Raw genomic sequence first — 26,326 nt, forward strand, 5'->3', positions numbered from 1 at the left:
GAAATAATGTTCTGATAATAGAATGTGTGACAGAAGTAAAGGGTGTGGATGGTAAAGTGTCATTTTGATAAAGTACTGATTTTAAAAAAACAAACAATAAAAATGAAAAAACAAAAAGACAGGACATCTGCTGCTTGCTAGACACTTTTATATGCGTCTCTTCCTTCCTGTCCAAATGAGGTTAAAAGTGTGATGACATTTCTTGAAAAAAAAAAAAGACAAATGAGGAAGAAAGTATTTTCCTGTGTAAGCAACTTGAAAAACAATGCACAGTGACTAACGGTTGTGCAAGGTCACATCAATTTCTGTTAAACATGAAAGGCCATAGAGATGAATCTGGTATGGTTCCGGATATTAGAACCCTCAGCTCTCCAGCCAGGAGTGTTGGCTTGAACCGGATCACTGATGAAAGCGTTGAAGCTGCTGCATCTGTGTCAGGTAAGACACAAATGAAATTTTAGTGGTTTTTTTTACACTTTTTAGTGTGTGTAATGAATGTGTGTGTGTGTGTGTGTGTGTGTGTGTGTGTGTGTGTGTGTGTGTGTGTGTGTGTGTGTGTGTGTGTGTGTGTGTGTGTGTGTGTGTGTGTGTGTGTGGTCCTTTACAGGAGGAAAGCTGAATAAATGGATTGCTGGGAGCTTTTGTCTCTTATGTATCCTACAGGCTGCTCTCAATGTTTCCCTGCGTCTGGCTCTGCGTAAGATGGCTTTAATTATAACTTAAATACTCATGTTAATAAATGTTGTTATTGTGGAAACAGACAACAGAATGGTCTATCACCACTGTTGTCATCTTATGTATAAATGATGCATGATGTCCCTAAGCTAGTTTATTGTTACGGTTATTTAAAAGAATAGTTTTAAAGAAAAATGTTGTGTTGGGTGGTCATAATCTGATATTTTGCTAATCTCTACACTAGGTACTGATGTTACCTGTGAAAATCGAACTAATGTAGAAGACAGTTTGAAGAAGATCAACTTTGGTAAACATCATGGGGATAAAAGCCCTCTAATAGTCACAAATAAATGCTTATTAAATATTGTGCACACATAATTTGTCAGGTTTTATAAATGCCACATAATAATTCAATAAAGCTGCCAGAAATATGGATAAAATTTTACAGTGTGCAAATAAGCACGAACTATATACACTACCAATCAAAAGTTTGGACACACCTTCTCATTTAATGGTTTGTCTTTATTTTTACTACTTTCTACATTGTCGTCGTCATCATAGTTTATGTATATATCACCTTAAAAACGCGCAAGGCTTACCAAAGTGCTGAATAACAGAAATATAAGAGATACAATAGGAATAATAAATACAATAAAATAATAAACATTGTAAAAACAATAAAATATAAGTAAATACAAGTCAGAGTCAAAAGCCAGTGAATAAAAATGCGTTTTTAATCTGAATTTAAAAACCAGCACTGATGTTGATTGACTAATGTGAAGAGGAAGATTAGATTGTAGATACATACTGAAGATATCAAATATATGAAGCAAGATATATGGAAGAATGTAGGCAAGAAAAAAAATGATAAAGAACTTGATGTAAGTTTTAGATTGCTGAAAGAAGCCACCCTTTGCTTTGTTGACAGTGCTGCTAACCCTTGGCCTTCTCTTACTTAGCTTTATGATCACCTGAAATAGTTTTCACTTCACAGGTGTGCCTTGTTTGGGTTCATTTGTGGAATTTCTTACCTTCTTAATGGGGTTGCGACCATCAGTTATCTTGTGCAGAAGTCAGTTTGGTACACAACTGACAGCCTATTAGAATTCATGCTATAGCAAGGACCAATCAGCTAAGTAAAGAGAATCGACAGTCCATCATTACTTTAAGAACTGAAAATAAGTCAGTTATTAATTTGTTAAAACTTTGAATGTGTCCCCAAGTGCAGTCACAATACCATACCATACACTTTGCGTTTAGTCGGACCAGCATTTATTTTTCAACAGGACAATGACCCCAAGCACACCTCCAGGCTGTGTAAGGGCTATTTGACCAAGAAGGAGAGTGATGGAGTGCTGCCCCAGATGGCCTGGCCTCCACAGTCACCTGATCTGAACCCAGTCGAAGAGATGGACCGCAGAGTGAAGGCAAAGGGGCCAACAAGTGCTCAGCATCTTTGGTAACTCTGTTGGAAAACCATTTCAGGTGACTACCACATGGAGCTCATCGAGAGAATGCCAAGAGTGTGCAAGTTATCAAAGCAAAGGGTGGCTATTTTGAAAAATCAAAAATATATAACACATTTTGAGTTATTTAACCCTTTTTGTTTACTACATAATTCCATATGTGTTCATTCATAATTTTGATGCCTTCAGTGAGACTACAATGTAAATATTCATGAAAATAGAGAAAAACCATTACATGAGAAGATGTGCCCAAACTTTTACCTGGTAGTGTATACTTTCATACATTTATGCAATACATTCAGTTTAAAATTATGTTTTTATCATGCTCTGCTTATGTTTCAAGTGTTGGTAAGCTCTCTAAAAATATCAGCTTTGCAGGATTCTATGAATAAGGAGCGAGAAGAGCAGAAGAGGCAACTCGATTGTATTGGTGAATACACGTGTTTCCATTAGTTATCAGAAAACTGGCAATGTATGTAACAGCTCGTCTCTCTTATCTTATGGCAGCTTCACAGCTGAATTTCCTGACAAAAGAGAGAGAGGAGTTGAAGAGGAAGCTAGAGGACTTTGGTAAGTGTGAGCATGAAACTCATACTCATACTCATAACATGATCATATCGTTTTCTTGCTGCCAGGATTGCACAACCAGTTATTGGGTATAGGTGAAAATGCTCTTTATGATTTCCTTACTGTACTGCCTTATGCAGAATTTTCTGAATCGTTTTAGTCATTGCTGACATCACTGTTGGGTTTTGTTTAGTTTCTGTTCTTCTAAGTCACGTCTGTTTTTGTATTTCATCTTTCTATGTTCCCTGGTTTCCCTCCTATCTTCCCTCTGTGTCAGGTTCATTTTATTTTCCCACTTCTGTTGTTTCTACGTGTTGTGTTGTGTTTACTTCCCCATCTCATTATGTCAGTTGTGCCACCTATCCCCTCGTTATCAGGAAGATATATTGTGTCTGTCTCCCTCTGTCTATTGTGGCACCATCCCTCAGCTCTCACATCTGTGTGTACACTAGCTCTTTACCTCCCTCCTCCAGGTATCTTCTAGTGCTTTTGATCTTGTGTAGTTTGGGCTTTCATCAATAAATGTTCATTTTAAGTTTACTCCTTCCTTCTGTGTCTCTGCATTTTGGTTCCACAAATAACCAGCTCAAACAACAACACATGACAGGGGATATACCCATTCACAGCACTATACACTATATACACAATACCAAACAAACACATTCAAATGAAAACTATGTTGTATCTTTTAACATTTGACACTTATTTCACAGGTGTTATTTAGGTTTGTACAATACTGTAACTACAGTTCATTCTTTCTTCTCATGAAAGCTCACTATGCGCAACAAGGTTGGCTGTATTTCAACAGCAGTTTCTATTATATTTCTTCAATCACGAAAACTTGGCAAGACAGTAGAGATGACTGTTTGCAGAGAGGCACAGTCTTGGCGATCATCAGCAACACAGAAGAACAGGTATGTTCATTTATGATATAATTAGATAACAGAGTGAAACATTTAAGTAAAACAAAAATGTGTGTGACATCATTTCAATGGTTGATTGCTGCATGTTTATGTTTATGTGTAAGGAATTCATAAGGCTGCAGCAGAAGGTAATGTGGATTGGACTGACTGACAGAGAGACAGAAGGAGTTTGGAAATGGGTGGATGAGACTCCATTGACGGCAAGGTTTCCACTTTAAAAATTTATCAAATTAAATAATTCCTCTATTTACATGTTTAGATTGTAAATATCATGAACTTGTTGATTTTAAGTTGTTTCTAATTTGCACGTGTTTGTGTTGCGATTTTGTCCTCTTTATCTTTCAGCTTCTGGTACTCTGGGGAACCCAACAATTTTAAACGCAGAAATGAAGATTGTGTAGTAATAAATTACTACTATGATTATGAAAACAACTGGAATGATGCTGCATGTGAAAACCTAAACTTTTGGCTCTGTGAAAAAGACATGTGAAACATGTGGGTTACAGTTTTGCTTTGTTCCTGCTAAATAGTTTTAATAAAATATCCTGCATTAAAAAAGTCTAAAATGTGAATGTTCCCCTTTAAGCCCTTTGTGAAACAGTAAAAGTAAAGATCTGTGTATTGTTATATCTCACTCAAGTGTTCATACAGGTTAATCAGGACTTAACAATTAACAGATCTTTGGGGCCTACTTTCCAGGCCACTAAATCTTAACCCAGTTAAATACCAAGTGCACAGATTATAGAGAAGAACTGCTGATAGCAGGTGTGTGATTTGTTTTTGACTGCAAAGCCACCCTGGCAAGTACATATTCAGTGGACGCAGGATTGACATACAGGGGACCCTGGTCCCCCAACTAAAATACTATGAAGTATGTTTATACAGTGTAGCCATGTCAAAAACTGTTTTTACAAATGAACTCATTCTCGCAGCTGGAAATACTCTGATTTAAGCCTTGCAGAAGCCAGAAAACATAAACTCACTGTAAATTAATTTGACAACTTTCTGCCATATTCTTATGTGGTGCAACTCGGATATTACATGGTTTTTATTAAAAGTTTAAACTTGGGAATATATTTTCCTCGATGTGGCCTCTAAGATAAAATGACTTTGAAACCTCTTGCATAGAGGAACCAGGGACCATAACAAAAACTGGCTCAACTAACAAACCATAACTTAAGATAGAACTACAGCAAAGCAGGAAGCTCTGTGCTTAAAACTGCAGATGCTGTCAAAAATGAAAGAAAGATAAGGAGGTTCGCTATATCCAACGAGGATGGATATACTTCAAACACAGTTTATATTACGTTTCATCTATTGAAAACACCTGGAATGACAGCAGAGAGGACTGTCTGCAGAGAGGGGCAGACCTGGTGATTATCATCAGCAGAGAGGAACAGGTACAGTATATAGGAGCAAAATCTGTTTCTGAGACACAAAGACAAAAGTGTCTCAGTATTTCTATATAAGAGAAAAGTCCTGGAATGATGTACCATGTGACAGTAAAAAAGTCTGGATTTGTGAAAAAAATGTAGAGATAATTTAACCCACCAGAAAAGATGTAAGATGTAAAATCATGACAAATATATGTAGTCATATAATATCACCATTCATTTCAGGTAGTCAGCTGATTTTAAGTGAAAGCAGAGAGGCAGAAGAAAAGACAACCAACATAATACTTTGTTTATAAAGTTGGTGTGCAGGCTGTTGTCTGTATATTATATAATCTTATATAAAGCTTCTCCAGCTTTTCTCAACATATTCCAGAAAAAAACCTGAGTGCCATAAACATGTGGACTGATCTGTGTGAGGGAGGAGGGAGGTAGTGACGTGGCATTTCAAACCATATAGTTTTATCCTTCCACACTGAATAGTAAAATCTCCATCTTACTTACTTTTTTTTAATTTAAGACAACTCAAATGACCAGAGCTGATCAGCTTTTTGAATGAAAAGTACTAGTAACTTACTTAAACTGAGTTCTAAAAACAAGTTGATAAAAACTCAGTCTACTTGATATTTTTAGTTAAACACATTATTAGATTTTACAGTGTGAAAAGAATTTAGATAATGTTCAAATTTTCATTTAAAAATATATATCTTTACCTAAATGTGAATGGATTTTGCCACAATTAAACAAATATGTAGGACTACTTTCTTCCATTTGCCTAATATCACTAAAATTAGAAACATCTGGTCTCAAAGTGACACTGAAAAATTCTATAGAGTCTAGTGTCCTACTTTAGATTTTTGCATTTTCTTTTTAGTGTTCTGACTATTTAGTAGGTTCTCGCCCCTGTGTCCTCTCCTTGTATCTGTGAGTTCCCTTGACTAGTTTCTCCTCCTTGTGTTTAATTTCCATTTTTTCCCCAGCCCGTTATGTCTGTGCTCTCCTCGTGTTCTCTCTCCTCCTCTGCGTACTTCCTGTTTTACTTTGATAGTCTCCCATCAGTGTACGTCCTGTCGTGTTTTCTCCTGCCCTGTCTTGATAAGATTATCAGTGTCACCTGTGTTCCCCGTTTGCTCCCACATCCCTTGTTATCCTTCTGTGTATTCATGTCTGCGTCTCCCTCATTTCTGTCGCGTCCTCCCTCATAGCTGTGTGTGATTCTCCCCGTGTCTCCTAGTGCATATTATAATTAGTTTTTCCCAGTTTAATTTTGTATTGTTTATATTGCCTGTTTCCCAGCAATAAAGGTGTGCTTTTTAGTGATGGGCAGATGAAGCTTCATGAAGCACTGAAGCTTTTCATCCAATTGGTTCACCCCAGCGCAAAACTTCTTGAAGCTTCATTTGCTCTAGTAGGACATCTACTGGACGTAAAAATATTAGTTGGCATGAATTTGAAGAGTGTGGCCTTTTGCACACAGCCTGTAAATGTCAACAACAAAAGGAGTGTGTAAAACATGTATATTGTATTGATGGCAGTATACTGTGTATATTTATACTGCCAGTATGGAAAATGATCATTTGGAAATGCTTAAAATGGAAATGATCATTTACTGTGAGGTGAGGTGTGGTTGGGGTGTGGACAGTAGTTGTGCTTTTGTAACGTTGAGGTATGGACAGCTACACACTGAGGCGTCAGTCCTGCCTGTTCACATTTTATTCTGTAAAAACTAAATTTTCACTGCTTTTATGACCTTTTTAGTGGGGAGAACATAGCTAGGATTTAATGATTTAACAAATCTTTTGAATCCTTTGTCCTCCACAATGCTAAATGGCTGGGAGTCCTCAATCACCATGCTAACCAGGTTTTCATCTATTTGAGATTGTTCTCCTGAGGAAAGACAATAAAGACAAAGCACAGATATAAATAACCACACACGTAACTTATTACAGTTGTATAATATTGTTTCATTTAGTAACATTACTGCATGCTATATTATCATGGCATTTGATGGCTCACCTGGTCTTGCTCCACAATCGGTGTTCCCCTTATTCTCATGCAAAGCTCTGTAGTGCCTAAGCATGGATGAGGTGTTGTTGTTATATCCCAGCTCCCTGGCACATAGCAAACACTTCACCTTGTACAAAAGTAACGACAGCTTAACATAAATTGTATCGCACCATCAGTATTATGAAAATACATCTTCTGTAGAAATTTACATACCTTGTTGGGAGGAATAAGATCAAAATGTTCCCACACAGGGGAGGACATCCTCCTCTTCTTAGCTGCCTCCATTCTCTCCTGACTTTCTCTCCTCACTCTCATAAACCTCCAAACTGTCTCCAAACTCTCACTAACCGCAACTCTCCATCAAACACCTACATTTTTGAATGAAGTCTGAGGGGTTTGTATCGCTGTCATATCTCGCGGCAAAGTTCGAACCACTTCATAAACCAGTCACGTGGTACAGCCGGGCAGCGAGGCTTCGGACGTCATCATTTTCAGCTCCTCCCATAAATGAAGCAAGCCTCGATACGCGCATCGCGGAAACGCCCCCTCCATTACTCGACACAAGCTTCGAAGCCTCGATACAGAACGTCACATCACTAGTGCTTTTGAGTTTAAGTTCCGTTCCCGTGAGTTTGTGTTTGGTTCCAATTCCTGCTTGCCACACAGCCATAACGTGACAGTTGACACATTCCCAGAACTCTCAGTTATCCGTTATTTTTGGCTGTATTCATTTTCCCTTTAATTCTGACAAGCTTCCATTTTCCTGCCACTGATAGTGCATGACACTGCTACCAGCATGCTTCTCCAGAGGAATGGCATCACAAAGGTAATTTCTTTTAAACGCTTCTAGATTCAGATCCAGATTAAGTTTTACAACTTCCAGTATGACTGTTATGTACTGGTTACTTAAAGTGGCTACTGTCCACTGCACTAGTCCCAAGGCTCTATTGGTCCGGCTTATAAAGTGCTTTTAACATACGGCAGGTTGTCTAAACTGTACAGGGGAATTCAGTTAGAGAGACCATTACGCTGCTGGTCACCTTTCTGACCGATAATCTCTTGTTTGATGGTTTGTTTGTTTTTTTGTTTGTTTGTTTGTGTTTTCGTTGATTCTATACTTCTTCCTTTTTTCTCCCATGATTGAAACCAGTGTGCTGTTAAGAATGTTCAAAGCTTTATAAAAAGATATATAAACCCTTGACCTGCTGTTTCCCACCTCAAAACAATAACAGAAGTCACAGAATTTCTCTCACCAATTTTAAGAAACTCACCAATTTTTCCAAGGATTTCCTTTTGCCGCAGATGCCCAAGCAAATTTTATATTTAACTGGTCATTTAATTACTGACCTTGAATTGCTTATACTGATGTAGCCAATGCTAAGGTAGCATGATGAGTGGTGATTTTGTCTGTGTGTGAATTAATCCTACTGTCTTTCCAGTTTTAATATCTTAATATATTCCAAATGACTGAAGACAAACGCTTGAACGTTAGACCAGTTTTACCATCATTGTAAGTAAGGTTTGGTTTCTCTTTCACTGGATTTTATTTTTGAGTGACTGTATGTGTAAATAGTTGCCTGTGTATTATAGACAATTCATATTGAAAAAAATACTTATATAAGATCAGAATCGACAGTATATAGAGATTATATAGATTTCCAGGTGGATATTACATTCAAAAGATCAAAAGATAAGTAAAGGAAAATTGAAATGAGATTATTGAGATGCACAAAGACACATTTATGCACCCTTCTATAACATTTAATCATTATTTTTAATGTAATGTGGAATTGTAAATAGATATCATCACTTAAATACATTTTGACACTTGGATCACTTATGTAAGAAATCCTTGACATTCACCACATGTTATAAAGACTTCATATATTTGTCACAGGAATTAGCTGCATCAGCTATCAGCTGCCATAAAGGGTAACTTTCAGCTTTTCTATTCTGCTATTGTCTCTTATTTACACGTTTCTTTTTTCCCCTCACAGGTTCTAATAGAGAGCACTGAAAATAACTAAAAGGCATCATAGACTGTTATGGAACTGCTCAATGTGACGTTTCCCCCTGTTTTTTCTGTGACTTTCATTTTGCATTCTGACCTTGCTTTGTAAAACAGGGTTGAAACTCCTTTTGCGGTTGTGCTGTATGTTGTGCCCAAAAGCCCGTAAAATATAAGCTGTTTTTACTCAGGTTTTAACATTCCAGCTTTTTAGTACAAAGTTCACATGATGTCCGGTTGTGCCAATAAGTAACTGTCCACAGAAATCACTGCGAGGTAGTGAGTAGATGTCCTGTACCTGCCTCCTGCACATTCTACCAAGGCAGCTGTCTCTTACTTGAAGTAAAGGGAGTAGTTGGGTACTGAAGTAAAGTCCAAAAAGGCCCAGATGGTCAAGTTCAGGAGGCCGACCATGCTAACAGCAGCGGGGCAGGTCCGGATACCGGCCACGCAGTAGGCAGTGGCGTGGAAACAAGTCCGGGGGCCGACCGTGCGGACGGCAACAGCGGCGTGGAAACAAGTCCGGAGGCCAGCCACGCGGAAGGCAGTGGCGGCGTTCAGGAGGGCGTTCAGGAGGGCGTCCACGGTGGCGGAGATGCCCAACAAGCGGCCTGGCAGATGACCGACGATGTGGAGGTGGTAGTAGGGGACCTGAAGGCTGCGTGGCCCCTGCAGCCCCAGGCGAAGCGGAGGCTGGACCAGACGAGGCGGAAGCGGAGGCTGGACCAGACGAAGCTGGTGCGGATGCTGATGCTGAAGCTGAAGTTGGACCAGGCGACGCTGATGAGGATGAAGACACGGAGGCTGGACCAGACGAGGATGATGAGGATGCGGAGGCTGGACCAGGTGAGGCTGAAGCAGAAGCGGAGGCTGGACCAGGCGAGGCTGAAGCAGAAGCGGAGGCTGGACCAGGCGAGGCTGCAGCAGCTGATGAGGAGGCTGAAGCTGGACCAGGTGAAGCAGCTGATGAGGAGGCTGAAGCTGGACCAGGCGAAGCAGCTGCTGAGGGGGCTGAAGCTGGACCAGGCGAAGCAGCTGATGAGGATGCTGGAGCCGGACCAGGCGATGCTGATGAGAATGCTGGAGCCGGACCAGGCGATGCTGATGAGGATGCTGGAGCAGATGCTGGACCAGGCGATGAGGATGCTGAAGCAGATGCTGAAACCGGACCAGGCGAGGCCGAAGACACGGGGGCTGGACCAGGCGAGGCCGAAGACTCTGAGGCCGCAGCAGGCGAGGACGATGAAGCTGCAGCAGGCGAGGACGATGAAGCTGCAGCAGGCGAGGATGATGAAGCTGCAGCAGGCGAGGACGATGAAGCTGCAGCAGGCGAGGATGATGAAGCTGCAGCAGGCGAGGATGATGAAGCTGCAGCTGGTGATGAGACTGCAGCTGGTGATGAGACTGCAGCTGGTGATGAGACTGCAGCTGATGGCTGGACGGGCTCCTCGGGCCCCCCAGCTGACGAGGCAGAAGGCTGGACGGGCTCCTCGGGCCCCCCAGCTGACGAGGCAGGACGCTGGACGGGCTCCTCGGGCCCCCCAGCAAAAACAGTCTCAGAACCAGCAGGTGCGGAGACCTCTGGCAGGAACGCAACAGGACCAGCAGGCACACGGGCCTCTGGCAGGGACAGAACAGGACCAGCAGGCACACGGGCCTCTGGCAAACACATAGCGGCCTGCAGCTGCGCAGAGCATTGACCCTGCTCAGGCAGCGACAGCCGGGTGCAGTCCTCAGCTGGCTTCTTAAACTCCAGGGGTCCAGAGTCTGATGGGGGCTGAAACCCAGCCTCTGGGGAGGCCCTGGTGTGCATCTCAGTCTCAGAACTGGCCAGCCTTTGAGGAATGTTGACATTATTATTAGATTTGTCTCTCTGCTTGGAATGGATGGGCGAGGAATAGTGTCTTTCGGGTAGAATTGACTTGTATTGTTTTACAGTCGAAGCAACTGACACAGGATGCAGGGCTGGTGGCTGCTGAACAGGAGGCTGAACTGAAGGTGACTGACATAATGGTTGTGATGACAACGGTGGTGAAGTTGGAGACTGAACGGAGGATAAGACTGGAATCCTCAAGACTGGAACTGCTGTCAAGTGTTAAAGATGTTGCAGAGATAAAACAGAAAACTGTTGAAAATGATCAGTTTTAAAGTGTAATGTATTACATGGAAAGGAAGAAAGCATTTCCTATTTAAAAACTGAAGCAATGAAAATTGGGCTCCACTCTCCTTTCACTCATAAACAACCCAAAATGCTTGAACATCTTGAAGCAGCAGCAGGATACAAATTCACCATCGGAATAATGAAAAACATAATATAAAAACTAAAACAAAATAGTGCAAAACTGAGAAAGGATTACAATTTTTCAAACTGTAATGTAATTAATCTAAGTTTATTTACTGTATATCACCCTCTGATATAAAACATGTCATCTCAAGGCAGCTAAGACTTTAAAGCTAAGACTTTACAGTGTTATATAGAACGGTGTAACTAATGAAACAATAAGAAACACATGATTCTATATTTCCAATCATTTGAAGTATTGGCTCCATATCAAATATACAAGAGTCAAATAAAATAATGTCATATAATGTTTTACTCTAATGTAAATACTTGTCTTACTTTATAATTCCTTTACTGCAATTTTTAAAACTATGCCGATAAACTGCTGTAACTGAGGTTGCTTTTATTTTAAGCATTAGTATTAGTGGTGCAGTAGTTAGCATTGTCTGTGAAGGTTCTCAGTCTTCCAGGTAATCGTAGTCAAAGGAGCTTGCAAAGAAAAGCGTCTGGACTTCTTTAAGTTACTTGAAGACGTTTCACCTCTCATCCGAGAAGCTTATTCAATTCTAAGGTCAAATGGTGGAGAGATATAAACCTAGTGGGAGTATCCCCCCACAGAGGGACAAAAGGACCCCCTGATGATCCTCTAATCGCCTGAGCCAAGGTGTGAAACTGGGTGTGGGTCCCAATCAGCCAGAGTTTCGGGTGAGTTCATTGTGAAACCTGGCCCCACCTTATCATGCGAATTCCTGAAATCAGATGGCCCAGGATGTGAGTGGGCGTTAAGGCGTCTGGGAAGGGAACTCAAAACTGGATTATAGATGGCAGAGAGTTGGTGTCGTAAACCACCGCCTCTGTTCAAAGATGGTCGCTCACAGTGGACATAGATGGCTTCTTTCACTCCTCTTTCAAACCATCTGTCCTCTCTGTCCAAAATGTGAACATTGGCATCCTCGAAAGAGTGTCCTTTATCCTTAAGATGCAGATGGACGGCTGAGTCTTGTCCTGTGGAGGTGGCTCTTCTGTGTTGTGCCATGCACTTGTGAAGTGGCTGTTTGGTCTCTCCAATGTAGAGGTCTGGGCATTCCTCGCTGCACTGTACAGCATACACCACATTGTTAAGTCTGTGTTTTGGCGTTTTGTCTTTCAGGTGAACCAGTTTTTGTCTGAGCATGTTGCTGGGTCTGAAATACACTGGGATGTCATGCTTGGAGAAAACTCTCCTGAGTTTTTCTGATACACCGGCTACATAGGGGATGACAATGTTGTTGCGTCTGTCCTTCTTATCCTCCCTCGCTGGTGTCTGATCTTCTTTTCTGTGCCTGTTTGCTGACTTTAAGAACGCCCATTTAGGATAGCCGCACGTTTTGAATGCTTCCTTTACATGTGTGTGTTCCTTCTTTTTCCCTTCAGGCTTAGAGGGAACATGTTCTGCCCGGTGGTGTAGGGTCCTAATTACTCCAAGTTTGTGTTCCAGAGGGTGATGGGAGTCAAACAGGAGGTACTGGTCCGTGTGTGTGGGCTTCCAGTAAACTTCGATGTTGAGGTTGCCATTCTCTTCAATGTGCACAGCGCAGTCCAGGAAAGGCAAACAGTTGTCCTTTGTGTCTTCCCTGGTGAACTTGATGTTTTTATCCACAGCGTTAATGTGCGCAGTGAAGGATTCCACTTCTTGTGTCTTGATTTTGACCCAGGTGTCGTCCACATATCTGTACCAGTGGCTGGGTACTCTTCCTTTGAAAGAGCCAAGAGCCTTCCTTTCCACTTCCTCCATGTAAAGGTTGGCTACAATAGGTGACACGGGGGAGCCCATGGCACAGCCATGTTTTTGTCTGTAAAAGCCTTCGTTGTATTTGAAATATGTAGTGGTGAGGCAGAGGTCTAACAGTGTGCAGATCTGATCGGGTGTGAAGTTGGTCCTGTCCTCCAAGGAGCTGTCTTCTTGTAGTCGTTTTCTGACAGTCTCCACTGCCTCCGTGGTGGGTATGCAAGTGAAGAGAGAGACTACATCAAAGGACACCATGGTTTCATCTGGATCCAGGGTAAGTTTCTGGACCTTGTCAGTGAAGTCAGTGGAGTTCTTGATGTGGTGTGGGGTGTTCCCCACGAGAGGAGCAAGGATAGTAGCAAGGTGTTTAGCAATGTTATAAGTGGCTGAGTTTATGCTACTGACTATGGGTCTGAGTGGGACAAGCTTCCTTGTGGATTTTAGGAAGTCCGTAAATGCAGGGTATGGCATCCCCCGGGTAAAGGCGGTGATATGTAAGGCGGTCAATGATTTTGTCCTTTTCAAAGTCTTGAAGGCAAGCTATAACTTTCTTTTTGTAGCTGCTTGTGGGGTCTTGCTTTAAGGCTCCTCTCGTGGGGAACACCCCACACCACATCAAGAACTCCACCGACTTCACTGACAAGGTCCAGAAACTTACCCTGGATCCAGATGAAACCATGGTGTCCTTTGATGTAGTCTCTCTCTTCACTTGCATACCCACCACGGAGGCAGTGGAGACTGTCAGAAAACGACTACAAGAAGACAGCTCCTTGGAGGACAGGACCAACTTCACACCCGATCAGATCTGCACACTGTTAGACCTCTGCCTCACCACTACATATTTCAAATACAACGAAGGCTTTTACAGACAAAAACATGGCTGTGCCATGGGCTCCCCCGTGTCACCTATTGTAGCCAACCTTTACATGGAGGAAGTGGAAAGGAAGGCTCTTGGCTCTTTCAAAGGAAGAGTACCCAGCCACTGGTACAGATATGTGGACGACACCTGGGTCAAAATCAAGACACAAGAAGTGGAATCCTTCACTGCGCACATTAACGCTGTGGATAAAAACATCAAGTTCACCAGGGAAGACACAAAGGGCAACTGTTTGCCTTTCCTGGACTGCGCTGTGCACATTGAAGAGAACGGCAAACTCAACATCGAAGTTTACCGGAAGCCCACACACACGGACCAGTACCTCCTGTTTGACTCCCATCACCCTCTGGAACGCAAACTTGGAGTAATTAGGACCCTACACCACCGGGCAGAACATGTTCCCTCTAAGCCTGAAGGGAAAAAGAAGGAACACACACATGTAAAGGAAGCATTCAAAACGTGCGGCTATCCTAAATGGGCGTTCTTAAAGTCAGCAAACAGGCACAGAAAAGAAGATCAGACACCAGCGAGGGAGGATAAGAAGGACAGACGCAACAACATTGTCATCCCCTATGTAGCCGGTGTATCAGAAAAACTCAGGAGAGTTTTCTCCAAGCATGACATCCCGGTGCATTTCAGACCCAGCAACATGCTCAGACAAAAACTGGTTCACCCGAAAGACAAAACGCCAAAACACAGACTTAACAATGTGGTGTATGCTGTACAGTGCAGCGAGGAATGCCCAGACCTCTACATTGGAGAGACCAAACAGCCACTTCACAAGTGCATGGCACAACACAGAAGAGCCACCTCCACAGGACAAGACTCAGCCGTCCATCTGCATCTTAAGGATAAAGGACACTCTTTCGAGGATGCCAATGTTCACATTTTGGACAGAGAGGACAGATGGTTTGAAAGAGGAGTTAAAGAAGCCATCTATGTCCACTGTGAGCGACCATCTTTGAACAGAGGCGGTGGTTTACGACACCAACTCTCTGCCATCTATAATCCAGTTTTGAGTTCCCTTCCCAGACGCCTTAACGCCCACTCACATCCTGGGCCATCTGATTTCAGGAATTCGCATGATAAGGTGGGGCCAGGTTTCACAATGAACTCACCCGAAACTCTGGCTGATTGGGACCCACACCCAGTTTCACACCTTGGCTCAGGCGATTAGAGGATCATCAGGGGGTCCTTTTGTCCCTCTGTGGGGGGATACTCCCACTAGGTTTATATCTGGGACTCTCCACCATTTGACCTTAGAACTGAAGAAGCTTCTCGGATGAGAGGTGAAACGTCTTCAAGTAACTTAAAGAAGTCCAGACGCTTTTCTTTGCAATCTCCTTTGAGTAGTTAGCATTGTTGCCTCACAGCAAGAAGAGTTTGACTCCACCATCTGGCTGGGGTGTTTCTGTGTGGAGTTTGCATGTTCTCCCTGTGTTTGCATGGGTTCTCTCCTGGTACTCTGGCCTTCTCCCACAGTCCAAAGATATGGAATTACTGGGGTTAGCCTCTTGCCCTATGATAGCTTGGACAGGCTCCAGGCCCTGCCAGGATGGATTGATGAATTTAGTTTAATAACAAGAAGGATTCTTAATGCAACTCCACCAGCAGTTGGAGACTAGAACAAAGCCTGACCACATACAACTAAGAACAGAGGAAACATGCAGGGACATCCCAAACCAGCCTGCGACCCTAACATTTTCATAACTGTACTTAATGTGCTTTGTCTCAGTAAAATATCTGAACAAATGAAGCTAACTGAAATGAAAAGTTTGTCATCCTTTCCCATCCAACAATAACAATTGTTTATTTGTTCTCACAGACAATTCTGATACAAGAGCAGATGCACCAAAAAGGATGTGAAATACTTTTTTGTGAGTATGATGTTGAAAATGTTAAAAAAAAAAATTTCATTCTTGTTATCACTTTGGTCCCTGTAATTATTTAATTATTCAGTTATTTCTGTGTAAGAATTTATTTTTTTAATATTTTCAAACGGATTTCCAACATGGATGGGTGTACTTCAGGGGCAGTTTTTATTACATTTCTTCTATTAAAAAATCCTGGAACAACAGTAGAGAGGACTTTCAGCAACGAGACGCAGATCTGGTGATTATTAGCAGTTCCTGTTTGTTTATAAGTTGTTGATATGCATCTCTGATTTCGTGAAAAAAGCTGATTCTTTAGTTTCAGATGGCACAACGGGGAGCCCAACCGTTATAATGGCCGAGATGAAGACTGTGGAGAAATGAAGATCATTAAAGATGAAAACAAATGGAATGACAGAGTGAAAACTTTTGGATCTGTGAAAAGATTGTGGATCTGTAATTGGCTATCGGACTAGTATTTTAAGCTAGAGGGAAAACGGCTTATCATTATGCATGCAAGTTCAAACAAATATGGACATTAAAATCAAATTCAAGAGATTAAAAAATTATTCTGACCATAGAAATTGCATAAACATAAGGATAATGGCTGTAAAGTATATTAATGCACAACCAATAACAGGAAATATGTTGCGTTGCCACATGTTTCCTGTTTTTGTGAACATCTCCCTTAATGCACTTTCCCAGCAGCCAACAAGAGTTAGCAGCACTGTGAAATTTCTTTTACAAAGAAGGACAAGTCAGGGACTTTGCTGTGTATTAATAAATTACTGCAACAGTGAAAACTGTTCAAGTGTGTGAACAAGAAAACCTCTGACTATGTAAAACTAACATGGTTATATTAAGATGCATTTACCAGTTTTAGCTAAAAAGTCATGTTTGTATATAGTTTGCAGATATCCAACTGAACTTTATTTCTCTGTAAGACAGTATTAGCGTACTACTACATACTAAATAATAACAATTGTAACAATATTTTGTTGCCAAGACAACAATGTGGCAGGCAGAGTACTTTGATGTGTTACTCATTAAGTAAACTTCTTGCTGTGGTTAGCACTGTAACCTCAGATAAATTTGGCAAAGCCGTTCTGAATCAGCCATTTTTACTAATAAACTGTATATCACATGAAAAGGACTGGATTTCAGTTTTCTTATAAAGAACTTTATATTATATAGCACAAACTTTTCATTCCTTTAGATTTGGTGATTTGTTTAAAAAAAATGCAGAAAATTTTTTATAGGTTACTATGTTGTTTAAACGTTTTCCTTTTGTTTTAATAATCCTGGATCATTGTGGAACTCAGCAACCTTTGTATGGAAGTGTGATTGGATGCTTGTATGTGTATGTCATATCTTATATATGACTATGAACTCTATGCAGGTCTGTACACCTTATAGACCAGGGGTGGGCAACTCCAGGCCTCGAGGGCCGGTGTCCCTGCAGATTTTAGATGTGTCCTTGAACCAACACAGCTTATTTAAATGGCTAAATTAGCTCCTCAACATGTCCTGAAGTTCTCCAGCGGCCTGGTAGCGAACTAATCATGTGATTCAGGTGTGTTGACCCAAGGTGAGATCTAAAACCTGCAGGACACCGGCCCTTGAGGCCTGGAATTGCCCACCCCTGTTACAGACTATAGGTTTAGACTATAGGTAACAGCTACGTGCTACTATTCAAATGCACTTAAATAACTGATCATTAGTTAGTGAGAGCACTTCTATAAAAACAGAGGTTTTGCCTCTACACCCACAACTGCAGTTTGGCCCACAACAACAACCTCATCATCAAGTTTGCTGATGACACCACGGTAGCCCCCTAAAATATAAGCTGTTTTTACTCAGGTTTTAACATTCCAGCTTTTTAGTATAATGTTCAAATGATGTCCAGTTGTGCCAATAAGTAACTGTCCACAGAAATCACTGCGAGGTAGTGAGTAGATGTCCTGTACCTGCCTCCTGCACATTCTACCAAGGCAGCTGTCTCTTACTTGAAGTAAAGGGAGTAGTTGAGTACAATAAAAACTAGTAAACTATCTCAGCATGCCGTCTCATATTTAAAAGTAGATATATATGAATGTTTTTATCTTAGTGGAAATTGGAAACTGAGTTGATCTGATAAGGGAGAAGGGGTAGATGTATTCTGTGTACAGGAAGCTGTGAGCTTAAACCTGCCGATGTTGTCATAAACGGAAGAAAGAAAGGTAGATAAGGTTATTGATTAGTTCTGCATTTTCTCACTATATGCCTTTGCCATACCACAGCAAAATAAGTTTGTTCTTAAATACGAATCTGACATGGATTGTGAAAATGGAGCTGATACTTCGACCGGTAGTAAGTAATTCAATTTATTTAGAAGATTTTCATGCTGTCAATGTCGTATGTTTTATTCTAGTTTCAAGTATGAGTTTGCACTGAAAACCCCACCTTGGTAGATATTCTTGGAATCAGGTGGAGGATTTTTTATTTTTTTAAACAAACGATTAGGGAATAAACTGCATTCAAAGTTTATTTTTTCAACCACTAACACAATTAAAATTATGTAATAATTTTATTTAATAATTATAAAATATTGAATAGTTTCTTCTTTTAAAGAACTCAATATCAGGGCTTTCTTCTTCTAAATTCAGCTAAAACTGAGGCCACCGGGGGACAAAAGTGGGCACGTCTGTTTTTTTCTTTTCTAGAATTCTGAGATTAAAGTCAGAATTCTGACGTTTTTCTCAGAATTCTGGAAAAGAAAAAAAGATATGCCCACTTTTTTTTTCTGGTGTCCCTAATCCTCTTCCATACTAAACAGATTCTTACTCTGGATGGCATTATCTTGGCCTCCAGGAACACTGTGAGGAACCTTGGAGTCATTTTTGTCCTTCAGTGCAGGTATTAAACAAATACGTAGGGCTGATTTCTTCCATTTGCCTAATATCACTAAAATTAGAAACATCTGGTCTCAGAGTGACACTGAAAAACTAGTTCATGCGTTTACTACTTCTAGGCTGGACTACTGTAATTCATTATTATCAGGATATCCTAAAAACTTCCTGAAAAGCTTTTAGTTGATCCAAAATGCTGCAGCAACAGTACTGACAGGGACTAGAAAAAGAGAGCATATTTCTCATATATTGGCTTCCCTTCATTGGCTCCCTGTTTATTCCAGAATCTAATTCAAAATCCTTCTCCCCGCATACACGGTCTTAAATAATCAGACAAGAATAAATAGTGCCATAGGACCCCAGTAGAGCACTTCACTCTCAGACTGCAGGCTTACTTGTAGTTCCTAGAACAGGGGTCGGCAACCCTGAGCACGCATGCCACAGCTGGCACGCGAAGGGTTAACTGATGGCACGACCATAGCTGGACTGGCCATCGGGCATTTGCCTGGTATGCCTGATGGTCATTTTTCGTTTTTATGGGCCGATGATTTTTCGTTTTTTTTTTTCTTTCTTTTTTTTGTTACTTTCGAACAGTATAAACAATGACAGGTGGTGGATTGGCCAGATGCTGGCTGATGTGTAATAACTAGGGCTATCTCGATATCCTTTAGCTGGATGGCGATATACAATATATATCTTGATATTTCTTTAAAGCCATATAGTAGGAACAAAAAGAGAGTTCTCAGTCATGCTGTGTCCCAGATCTCACACAGGCACTTTTATTAACATACAGCGCAGATGTACATCAAAAAAAAATTGGTCAGAAATAAATTATCAGCAATTATTAAATAATAATGCTCCATAAATAAAGTAAAACAATGTTGTTTTTGTGCATAACAAAAAGCTCACAATTGTGCCGTCAAAATGTAAACTAAAAATACGCTGAGCATAATAACAAAGACAGACAGATTTCCCAGCTGCTTTGTTCCCAAGTTCTACTGCGCGACTGACAGCCTGGAGTTTGAAATCTGCTTCGTAACCGTGTCTCTTAACAGGTACCATTTGTGGTCCTAATACACACACACAATATGGTATTATTACGGTAATATTACTCTGCAAGGCTCCTGACTACCGCAGCTGTAATGCTCCCACAATCCATCAAGCAGTGCAGCTTCGCAGCTTACCAAAGTCGCACTAAAACTATTTTTGACAGATTGCTGCCTGCCGTGTACCACATAAAATCAGTTCGCGGTCAGTAAGCACAACCAGAATTCATAAAAAAGGCGCACTGTCGATTTTTGACAAAATGAAAAGATTTTAGTGTAAGGTTATAGTTGGAAAAATACAGTATACGAGTTTTGTAAGGTAGTTTGTATCGGGGCAGGAGGTTGGGAGACTTCGCGGTCTGGGATACAGCATACAGTTTCACACACTTTTTATTTTGCACTTTATGGCGCTGTTGTAAATGGTGAAAACACTAGTACTGCTAGCTGCACGCCACCAATGCGTTAACGGGCTAACTGCTAACGCTAACCGCAACGCTAACGTGTTGTCCTCTTTGATAGCTTCTGTGTCCATCTTGTCGTTGCCTGCAGGTGAAGCAATGGGGGAGGGGGAGTTGTGTTCAGTGAAGGAGAGAGGCGAGGCAGAGTAACTTTGCGTAGAGACAATAGTGGATGAAAGAGAGACAAACTTGCGGTTCCACAAGTATAATTATAACGTAACATAGACTATATTTTCACATCTCATATCTCGTCTAAAAATATATCAATGTATTAAAAATCTCAATATTACGGAGCCCTGCAGGGGACATGGGAGAAAAAAAAATTAAGACAGACTTTTGCGAGATCTCGCAAAACTAACTCAGGATCTCGCAAAACTTTTGCGAGATCTCCCAAAACAAACTCGGGATCTTGCAAAACTTTTGTGAGATCTCGCAAAACCAACTCGGGATCTCGCAAAACAAACTCGGGATCTCACAAAACTTTTGAAAGATCTCGCAAAACAAACTCGGGATCTCGCAAAACTTTTGCGAGATCTCGCAAAAGTTTTAGCCGCATACTTCGGACGCTGGCTTGAAGCCGACCGGGAGGTCAAGGCACGATGTGCCGGGAAAGCGGTGTTCCTCCCGGCTGTATTAAACCTCCCGTTAACTTCGAGCTAACGGGAAGAATGCGGCTAAAACTTTTGGGAGATCTCGCAAAAGTTTTGCGAGATCCCGAGTTTGTTTTGCGAGATCCCGAATTTGTTTTGCGAGATCCCAAATTTGTTTTGCGAGATCCCGAGTTTGTTTTGCGAGATCTCGCAAAAGTCCGTCTTGATTTTTTTTCCTCCCATGTCCCCTGCGGGGCTCTGTACAATATGTCACCCAGTCCGAGTAATAACCACCTGATGGGTGGATGAGGGAAAGGGGAGGCAGGAGGAGGAAAGACCCGAGGCGGCCGCTGGCCCGAGTGTCAGGTGAACTTCAGGTAAGAAGTTATGACCTGCAGTCTATCTGGATCAGATATAAACCAAGTTTAGGTGTAGTCATAGCTGGACTGGCCATCGGGCATACCGGGCATTTGCCCGAAGGGCCGATGGTGATTTTTAATTTTTATGGGCCGATGATTTTTTATTTTTTTCCGGTAACAGTACAAACAATGAAAGGTGGTGGATTGGTCAGATGCTGGCCGGTGTGTAAAAATAACTCAGTTGTTTGGTGGTGGTTATAGCGGAGCTTCCACAGATTCAGTAACATTAGCAAGTGGTGGAGGACAGCAGGTGGATGAGAGAAAGGGGAGGCAGGAGAAGGAGAGACCTGAGGCGGCCGCTGGCCCGAGTGTCAGGTGAACTGAACTTCAGGGAAGAAGTTATGACCTGCAGTCTATTTGGGTCAGATATAAACCAAGTTTAGGTGGAGTTTATTTTCGTTTTGCTGACTTTTTACCGTCAGTTACAATAACTTGTACTGCGTACTAGCTAGCATGACGGCGTTTCTATACATCTGGGTGGGTGTTATGATGTTACTGATAGTGAACTTTATTTTATTCATAAGGTTAGTTAGTAGAGTTGCCAACCGTCCCGTAAAAAGACGGAAATGTCCCGCATTCAGAGAAAATATTATGCGTTTCGTATTGAGCTGAAAAGGAACACAGTTTGTCCTGTACTTCAGCTAGGATGGAAAAAACACAAAGCTGGAATTATTCTGTTTTTACGCTGTCAGCTGCCTCTTCTTCGTTCATTCTTTCCCCTCCCTCTCCTGTTTCTACTTCAATGAATATGATCATGAAACTGATCAATGATCAGCTGATCAGCTTTTCTCTCTTGTTTATCGCCCACTTTGCGCCAGAAAGAGGAAACCAGCGGATGTCACGTTAAACAACAGCAGCATGTTTAAGCTTGATCAGCTGTTGTTAGAATTTATTTAATATTAATTTCAAGTATCAGCTGATGTTTGCTGGAGCCACAGCTGTTAAGCTGCTGGTCATGATATCGGTTTGGATATGTGGTGAGAGATCTTTATGGTTTAGCACACCAGCTAATGCTCTTTTATCAGTCTGCTAATACACATCTGGTAAGAGATACAGATGCATAAAAAGTCACACCAAATGATTCCTGAACAGTTCTTACCCTACAAATGTAACCACACTGAACTGAAAACCACTAAACCCATTTGTACTTCCTCTTTATTTATCCCTTAATACATTTTTTATTCGGCAGCACGGTGGCACGGTGGTTAGCACTGTTGCCGCACAGCAAGAAGGCCCTGAGTTCAATTCCACCATCAGGCCAGGGTCTTTCTGTGTGGAGTTTGCATGTTCTCCCCGTGTTTGCGTGGGTTCTCTCCGGGTACTCCGGCTTCCTCCCACCGTCCAAAGACATGCAGCTTGTGGGGATAGGTTAATTGATTAATCCAAATTGTCACTAGGTGTGAATGTGCGAGTGAATGTGAGTGTGAATGGTTGTCTGTCCCTATGTGTTAGCCCTGCAACAGACTGGCGACCTGTCCAGGGTGTACCCCGCCTTTCGCCCTATGACAGCTGGGATAGGCTCCAGCGCCCCCCGCGACCCTGAAAAAGATAAGCGGAAGCGAATGGATGGACATTTTTTATTCTCATGTTGGTGTTTATAGTATTATTATTATGCATGAGTCCATATCCTGGCAGTGCACCATAATTTTCGTTGTACATTCTTATATAATGACAATAAATGTAATTTTCTTATCTGTTTGATACCTGCACACAGAAAGAAAACTCTGCAGACTGGTTGCTTTGAGCTTTGCACTTCTGTGTATTCTTCAAGCTACACTCAACATTTCACTGCGACTGGCTTTTTGTGAGTCAATTTACATTTTCTTTGTAATGTGACCATAAATTCACCATCTGAATAATATAAGAACAGAATGACAGAGACCGTTACAGTTTGAAGAATTGCAATTAATTTAACTTGAATCAGGTTCATTCATGTGGCACTCTGGTGGTGTAGTTACTTAAGGAAATGTTTGCTCTTACAGACAGTTCTGATACAACAACAACACCAGATTGTGAGGCCATTATGAAAAACTTGACTAAAGAAGAAGACATTAAAATGAATGAATTAGGTGAGTGTAACGCTAAACAGTATTATCATTATTAACATTGCTGTTTGTTATTTTCTTGAGCATAATTTTGAAGGTTCAGTTTTACTGTCCTTTGCAGCTCGCTATATCCAACGAGGATGGATATACTTCAAACACAGTTTATATTACGTTTCATCTACTGAAAACACCTGGAATGACAGCAGAGAGGACTGTCTGCAGAGATGGGCAGACTTGGTGATTATCAACAGCAGAGAGGAACAGGTACAGTATATAGGAGCAAAATCTGTTTCTGAGACACAAAGACAAAAGTGTAAAACTCAGATGTATTTTATATTATTGTTCATTTCTTTTTCTGTGAATAAGAACTTCATAAGAGAGTTTAAAAATCGGACATGGATTGGACTGACTGACGCAGAAAAAGAACAGACATGGAAATGGGTGGATGGGACTACACCTACCATCAGGTTTCACACTTTATGTTTGTTACATAACTCTTTCATAAATTATTATTGGTAACTTGCATTTTAAGATAAAGTGTAGGTGTAAATTCTTGTCCTTGTGTGTAGTTGTTTGTTCAGTACGGTGGCCCCTAGAGACAAAGCACGTACAAACTCCAAAACACTTGCAAACTCCAAAACACTTGCAAACTCCAAAACACTTGCAAAGTATCTGAGGCTGAGACCACAGGACAGTAAAACATGATTTTTGGGCTTCATTTCTGTACTGAACAGTCATTTAAGATTAGTTAGTAAATAACAATTAGCTAATGTTGTTCATGAGACTAAAGTCATATCACTTTGGTAATGTAAATATAATATGGCCAATATTATAGTTATTATATTAATCATTATTGGCTATTACAGCAGTGAACATGAACTCTGTGTCAAATACTGAGCCTCAGTACAGATTCAAGTTGCAGTTATTTATATGTCTTATCACCTTAAATCTTCACTCAAAGACAAGTATCTTTGACAGTGCATATATAGGTGTATCATATATAAGAGACAAATGTTGTTCCTTCAGTATGTTGGCATTACTAAATTTGGCTCATTGCTTACATATATTTATAAAAAGAAAATGTACGAGCTGTGATAACTGTTTCTGATAAAATGAAGAGTAGACTGATATATGAAATATTCCTTTATTGGGTGAGAAAATCAGACCATGTCATAACTGCTTTAAGTCATACAGAATAGATATCAGAGCCTTAAACAGGCTGACTTCTGCTAAATGGGTCAAACTGGGCAGAAAGTCTACAAACACATAACATCCTTATAGAATATGATGTAACACTATAGATCAATGTAACCACGGTAACTTCTGACCCCACTTCCGCCAGTCCCTTTATTGTGGCGGGAATGAATCCTGTATAAGTTCCGGGTCAATCAGCTGCATGTCCCTGCTCCTCTGGCTGCTGTTGTCCCTGTGGTTGGCGTACTTGTCAGATATCGACAAATTTTGCACTACAGGCCAGTTGACAGCGTGCAATAACCCGGCCGATTCATTCATCTTTACACTACCTCACAATCGACTCAACGGTGAGTTATTTGTTTGTTTTGTCACAATTAATGACAATGCGGAGCCGCGATCGCACATCCTAAAACGCCAGTAAGCTAAAGCTAGGCTAGCGACAGTAAGTGCAATTACTAGTTTTATTTATTGAATATTGTTGTTTTTGTTTATTCCGTTATGGACGAATGTTGACTTAATGTATCTAGAGTTGAACGAGTGATTTGATTTTTGTAGTTTTGTCCGTTTTGGATGTTTTTTGTTACTTTTCTGATGAAATGCCAAAACGGCCTATGAGATTTTGCATTGAGTTAAATTCCATTGAGCTTATTGAATCTGTTGCGCAACACCTGTGATTAAATGAGTTTTGTAAACATATTTGATTAACTTTGGATAATATTTATTAGCTTTAACGCTGATATACTTTGATGGGACCCATGAGAATGTTTTTCTATAATAGTATTTAGAATGAAATTCATTATAAGAGATGATGGTTTATTGATTGTTGTATGAAACGTGGCATTGATTACTTGACTTTGTTATTTATGGATTTATGTATTTATTTTGTCACAGCAGTAGAATGCTGTTTCGTTTTCTTCTGTGAATGATTTGTTTTTGACCTTGTTTAGGTCAGGTTTTTTTTTCTCCCGCGATCAGCCCTGATCAGCGCGAGATGGCGAGCCACCCGACCACCGCTACGTTGCGGTAGGATTATGAACCTATGGACTGAATCAAACTGTTGACACATGACCTATCACAGGTCCATGGAACTAAAATAAATCACATACTGGACTACACCTCATTCCACCTCCCTTTTGGAACCCAATAAGCTGTTTTGTATTGTCAACATTATTTTTGGTTGTGATATATATGCATATTTATTTTTTGTACATCTGTCTATATATTCCTCATAACAAACATAATATATATATTTTGAGCTCAACTTTGATTTCCTGTGTTTTATTCACACCCTCAGGCTCCATAGTCGAAACTTATTCTGATAGCTCATTGTCTATGAGGCTGCAGTCAGGCGCCCTGGTCCTTTAACCGCGTTACATCAACTTACCTCAGAATATATAAAGCATATAAACAATTACAGCAATATGATGCAACTGCCAGAGTTTTCAGTTTTGTTCATGTTCAGTTTATTTTGCCACTTCCATGTGCTCACTTCTGCTTTTCCTGTGTCAGCTCGTCTTGTGTCATTAGCCAGATTATGTTCAGCTGTGTACTCACTGGTCTCTCATTATCATCCTCATCAGTCTGTGTATTTAAGCACTCTGTTTCTACTCGTTCACTGTCGTGTCATTGATGTTAATGTCGTCTGTGTGTTCAGTTTGTCAACCAGCCAGTCAGTCAGTCCTTTGTTCGTTCATTCATTCATTCAGCCAGCCAGCCATTTCCTACCTCTGTACTGTTTGTTCACTCCTTCGGCAATAAACATCCACCTTCACCTACCTGCCTGTGAGTCCAGCGTTTGGGTCCTCCTTCTCTCATCCACGACACTACTCCTGACAGCAACAAACACAGCAGT

At 41.0% G+C, this 26,326-nt stretch overlaps 3 protein-coding genes across 3 annotated transcripts; all 3 read left to right on the forward strand.

The window, feature by feature from the left end:
• Positions 1–314: 314 nt before the first annotated feature.
• Positions 315–4,174, forward strand: LOC146668373 (uncharacterized). The gene is made up of 8 exons (XM_085410271.1): positions 315–438; positions 608–697; positions 920–982; positions 2,512–2,571; positions 2,649–2,711; positions 3,480–3,622; positions 3,736–3,836; positions 3,977–4,174. Exons 1-8 carry the CDS (start codon positions 315–317, stop codon positions 4,119–4,121), a joined length of 789 nt encoding a protein of 262 aa, XP_085266397.1. The 3' UTR covers positions 4,122–4,174.
• A 3,651-nt stretch (positions 4,175–7,825) lies between these two features.
• LOC146668374 (uncharacterized) lies at positions 7,826–10,782 on the forward strand. Its single transcript, XM_085408840.1, has 3 exons — positions 7,826–7,855; positions 9,460–9,883; positions 9,992–10,782. The coding sequence occupies exons 1-3, from the start codon at positions 7,826–7,828 to the stop codon at positions 10,735–10,737; spliced, it is 1,200 nt and encodes a 399-aa protein (XP_085264966.1). The 3' UTR covers positions 10,738–10,782.
• A 7,364-nt stretch (positions 10,783–18,146) lies between these two features.
• Positions 18,147–23,799, forward strand: LOC146668375 (CD209 antigen-like protein A). Its single transcript, XM_085408842.1, has 5 exons — positions 18,147–18,183; positions 22,950–23,039; positions 23,218–23,304; positions 23,402–23,544; positions 23,647–23,799. The coding sequence occupies exons 1-5, from the start codon at positions 18,147–18,149 to the stop codon at positions 23,797–23,799; spliced, it is 510 nt and encodes a 169-aa protein (XP_085264968.1).
• The last annotated feature ends 2,527 nt before the right edge of the window (positions 23,800–26,326 follow it).

This window comes from Rhamphochromis longiceps, linkage group LG6 (genome assembly GCF_057381845.1).
Source record: "Rhamphochromis longiceps isolate RC_006_pf linkage group LG6, R_longiceps_female_GT1.1, whole genome shotgun sequence".
Taxonomy (NCBI): domain Eukaryota; kingdom Metazoa; phylum Chordata; class Actinopteri; order Cichliformes; family Cichlidae; genus Rhamphochromis; species Rhamphochromis longiceps.

Excerpts from the sequence above, each read along its gene's own strand:
- LOC146668373 (XM_085410271.1), top strand. The coding sequence starts at position 315 with ATGAAAGGCCATAGAGATGAATCTGGTATGGTTCCGGATATTAGAACC. Across the intron at positions 439-607 it reads AGCTGCTGCATCTGTGTCAG|GAGGAAAGCTGAATAAATGG; the intron begins GTAAGACACAAA and ends GGTCCTTTACAG. Across the intron at positions 2,572-2,648 it reads GAGGCAACTCGATTGTATTG|CTTCACAGCTGAATTTCCTG; the intron begins GTGAATACACGT and ends ATCTTATGGCAG.
- LOC146668374 (XM_085408840.1), top strand. The coding sequence starts at position 7,826 with ATGCTTCTCCAGAGGAATGGCATCACAAAG. Across the intron at positions 7,856-9,459 it reads AGAGGAATGGCATCACAAAG|CAGCGGGGCAGGTCCGGATA; the intron begins GTAATTTCTTTT and ends CCATGCTAACAG. Across the intron at positions 9,884-9,991 it reads GGATGCGGAGGCTGGACCAG|GTGAAGCAGCTGATGAGGAG; the intron begins GTGAGGCTGAAG and ends AAGCTGGACCAG.
- LOC146668375 (XM_085408842.1), top strand. The coding sequence starts at position 18,147 with ATGGATTGTGAAAATGGAGCTGATACTTCGACCGGTA. Across the intron at positions 18,184-22,949 it reads AGCTGATACTTCGACCGGTA|AAAGAAAACTCTGCAGACTG; the intron begins GTAAGTAATTCA and ends ACCTGCACACAG. Across the intron at positions 23,305-23,401 it reads CATTAAAATGAATGAATTAG|CTCGCTATATCCAACGAGGA; the intron begins GTGAGTGTAACG and ends TGTCCTTTGCAG.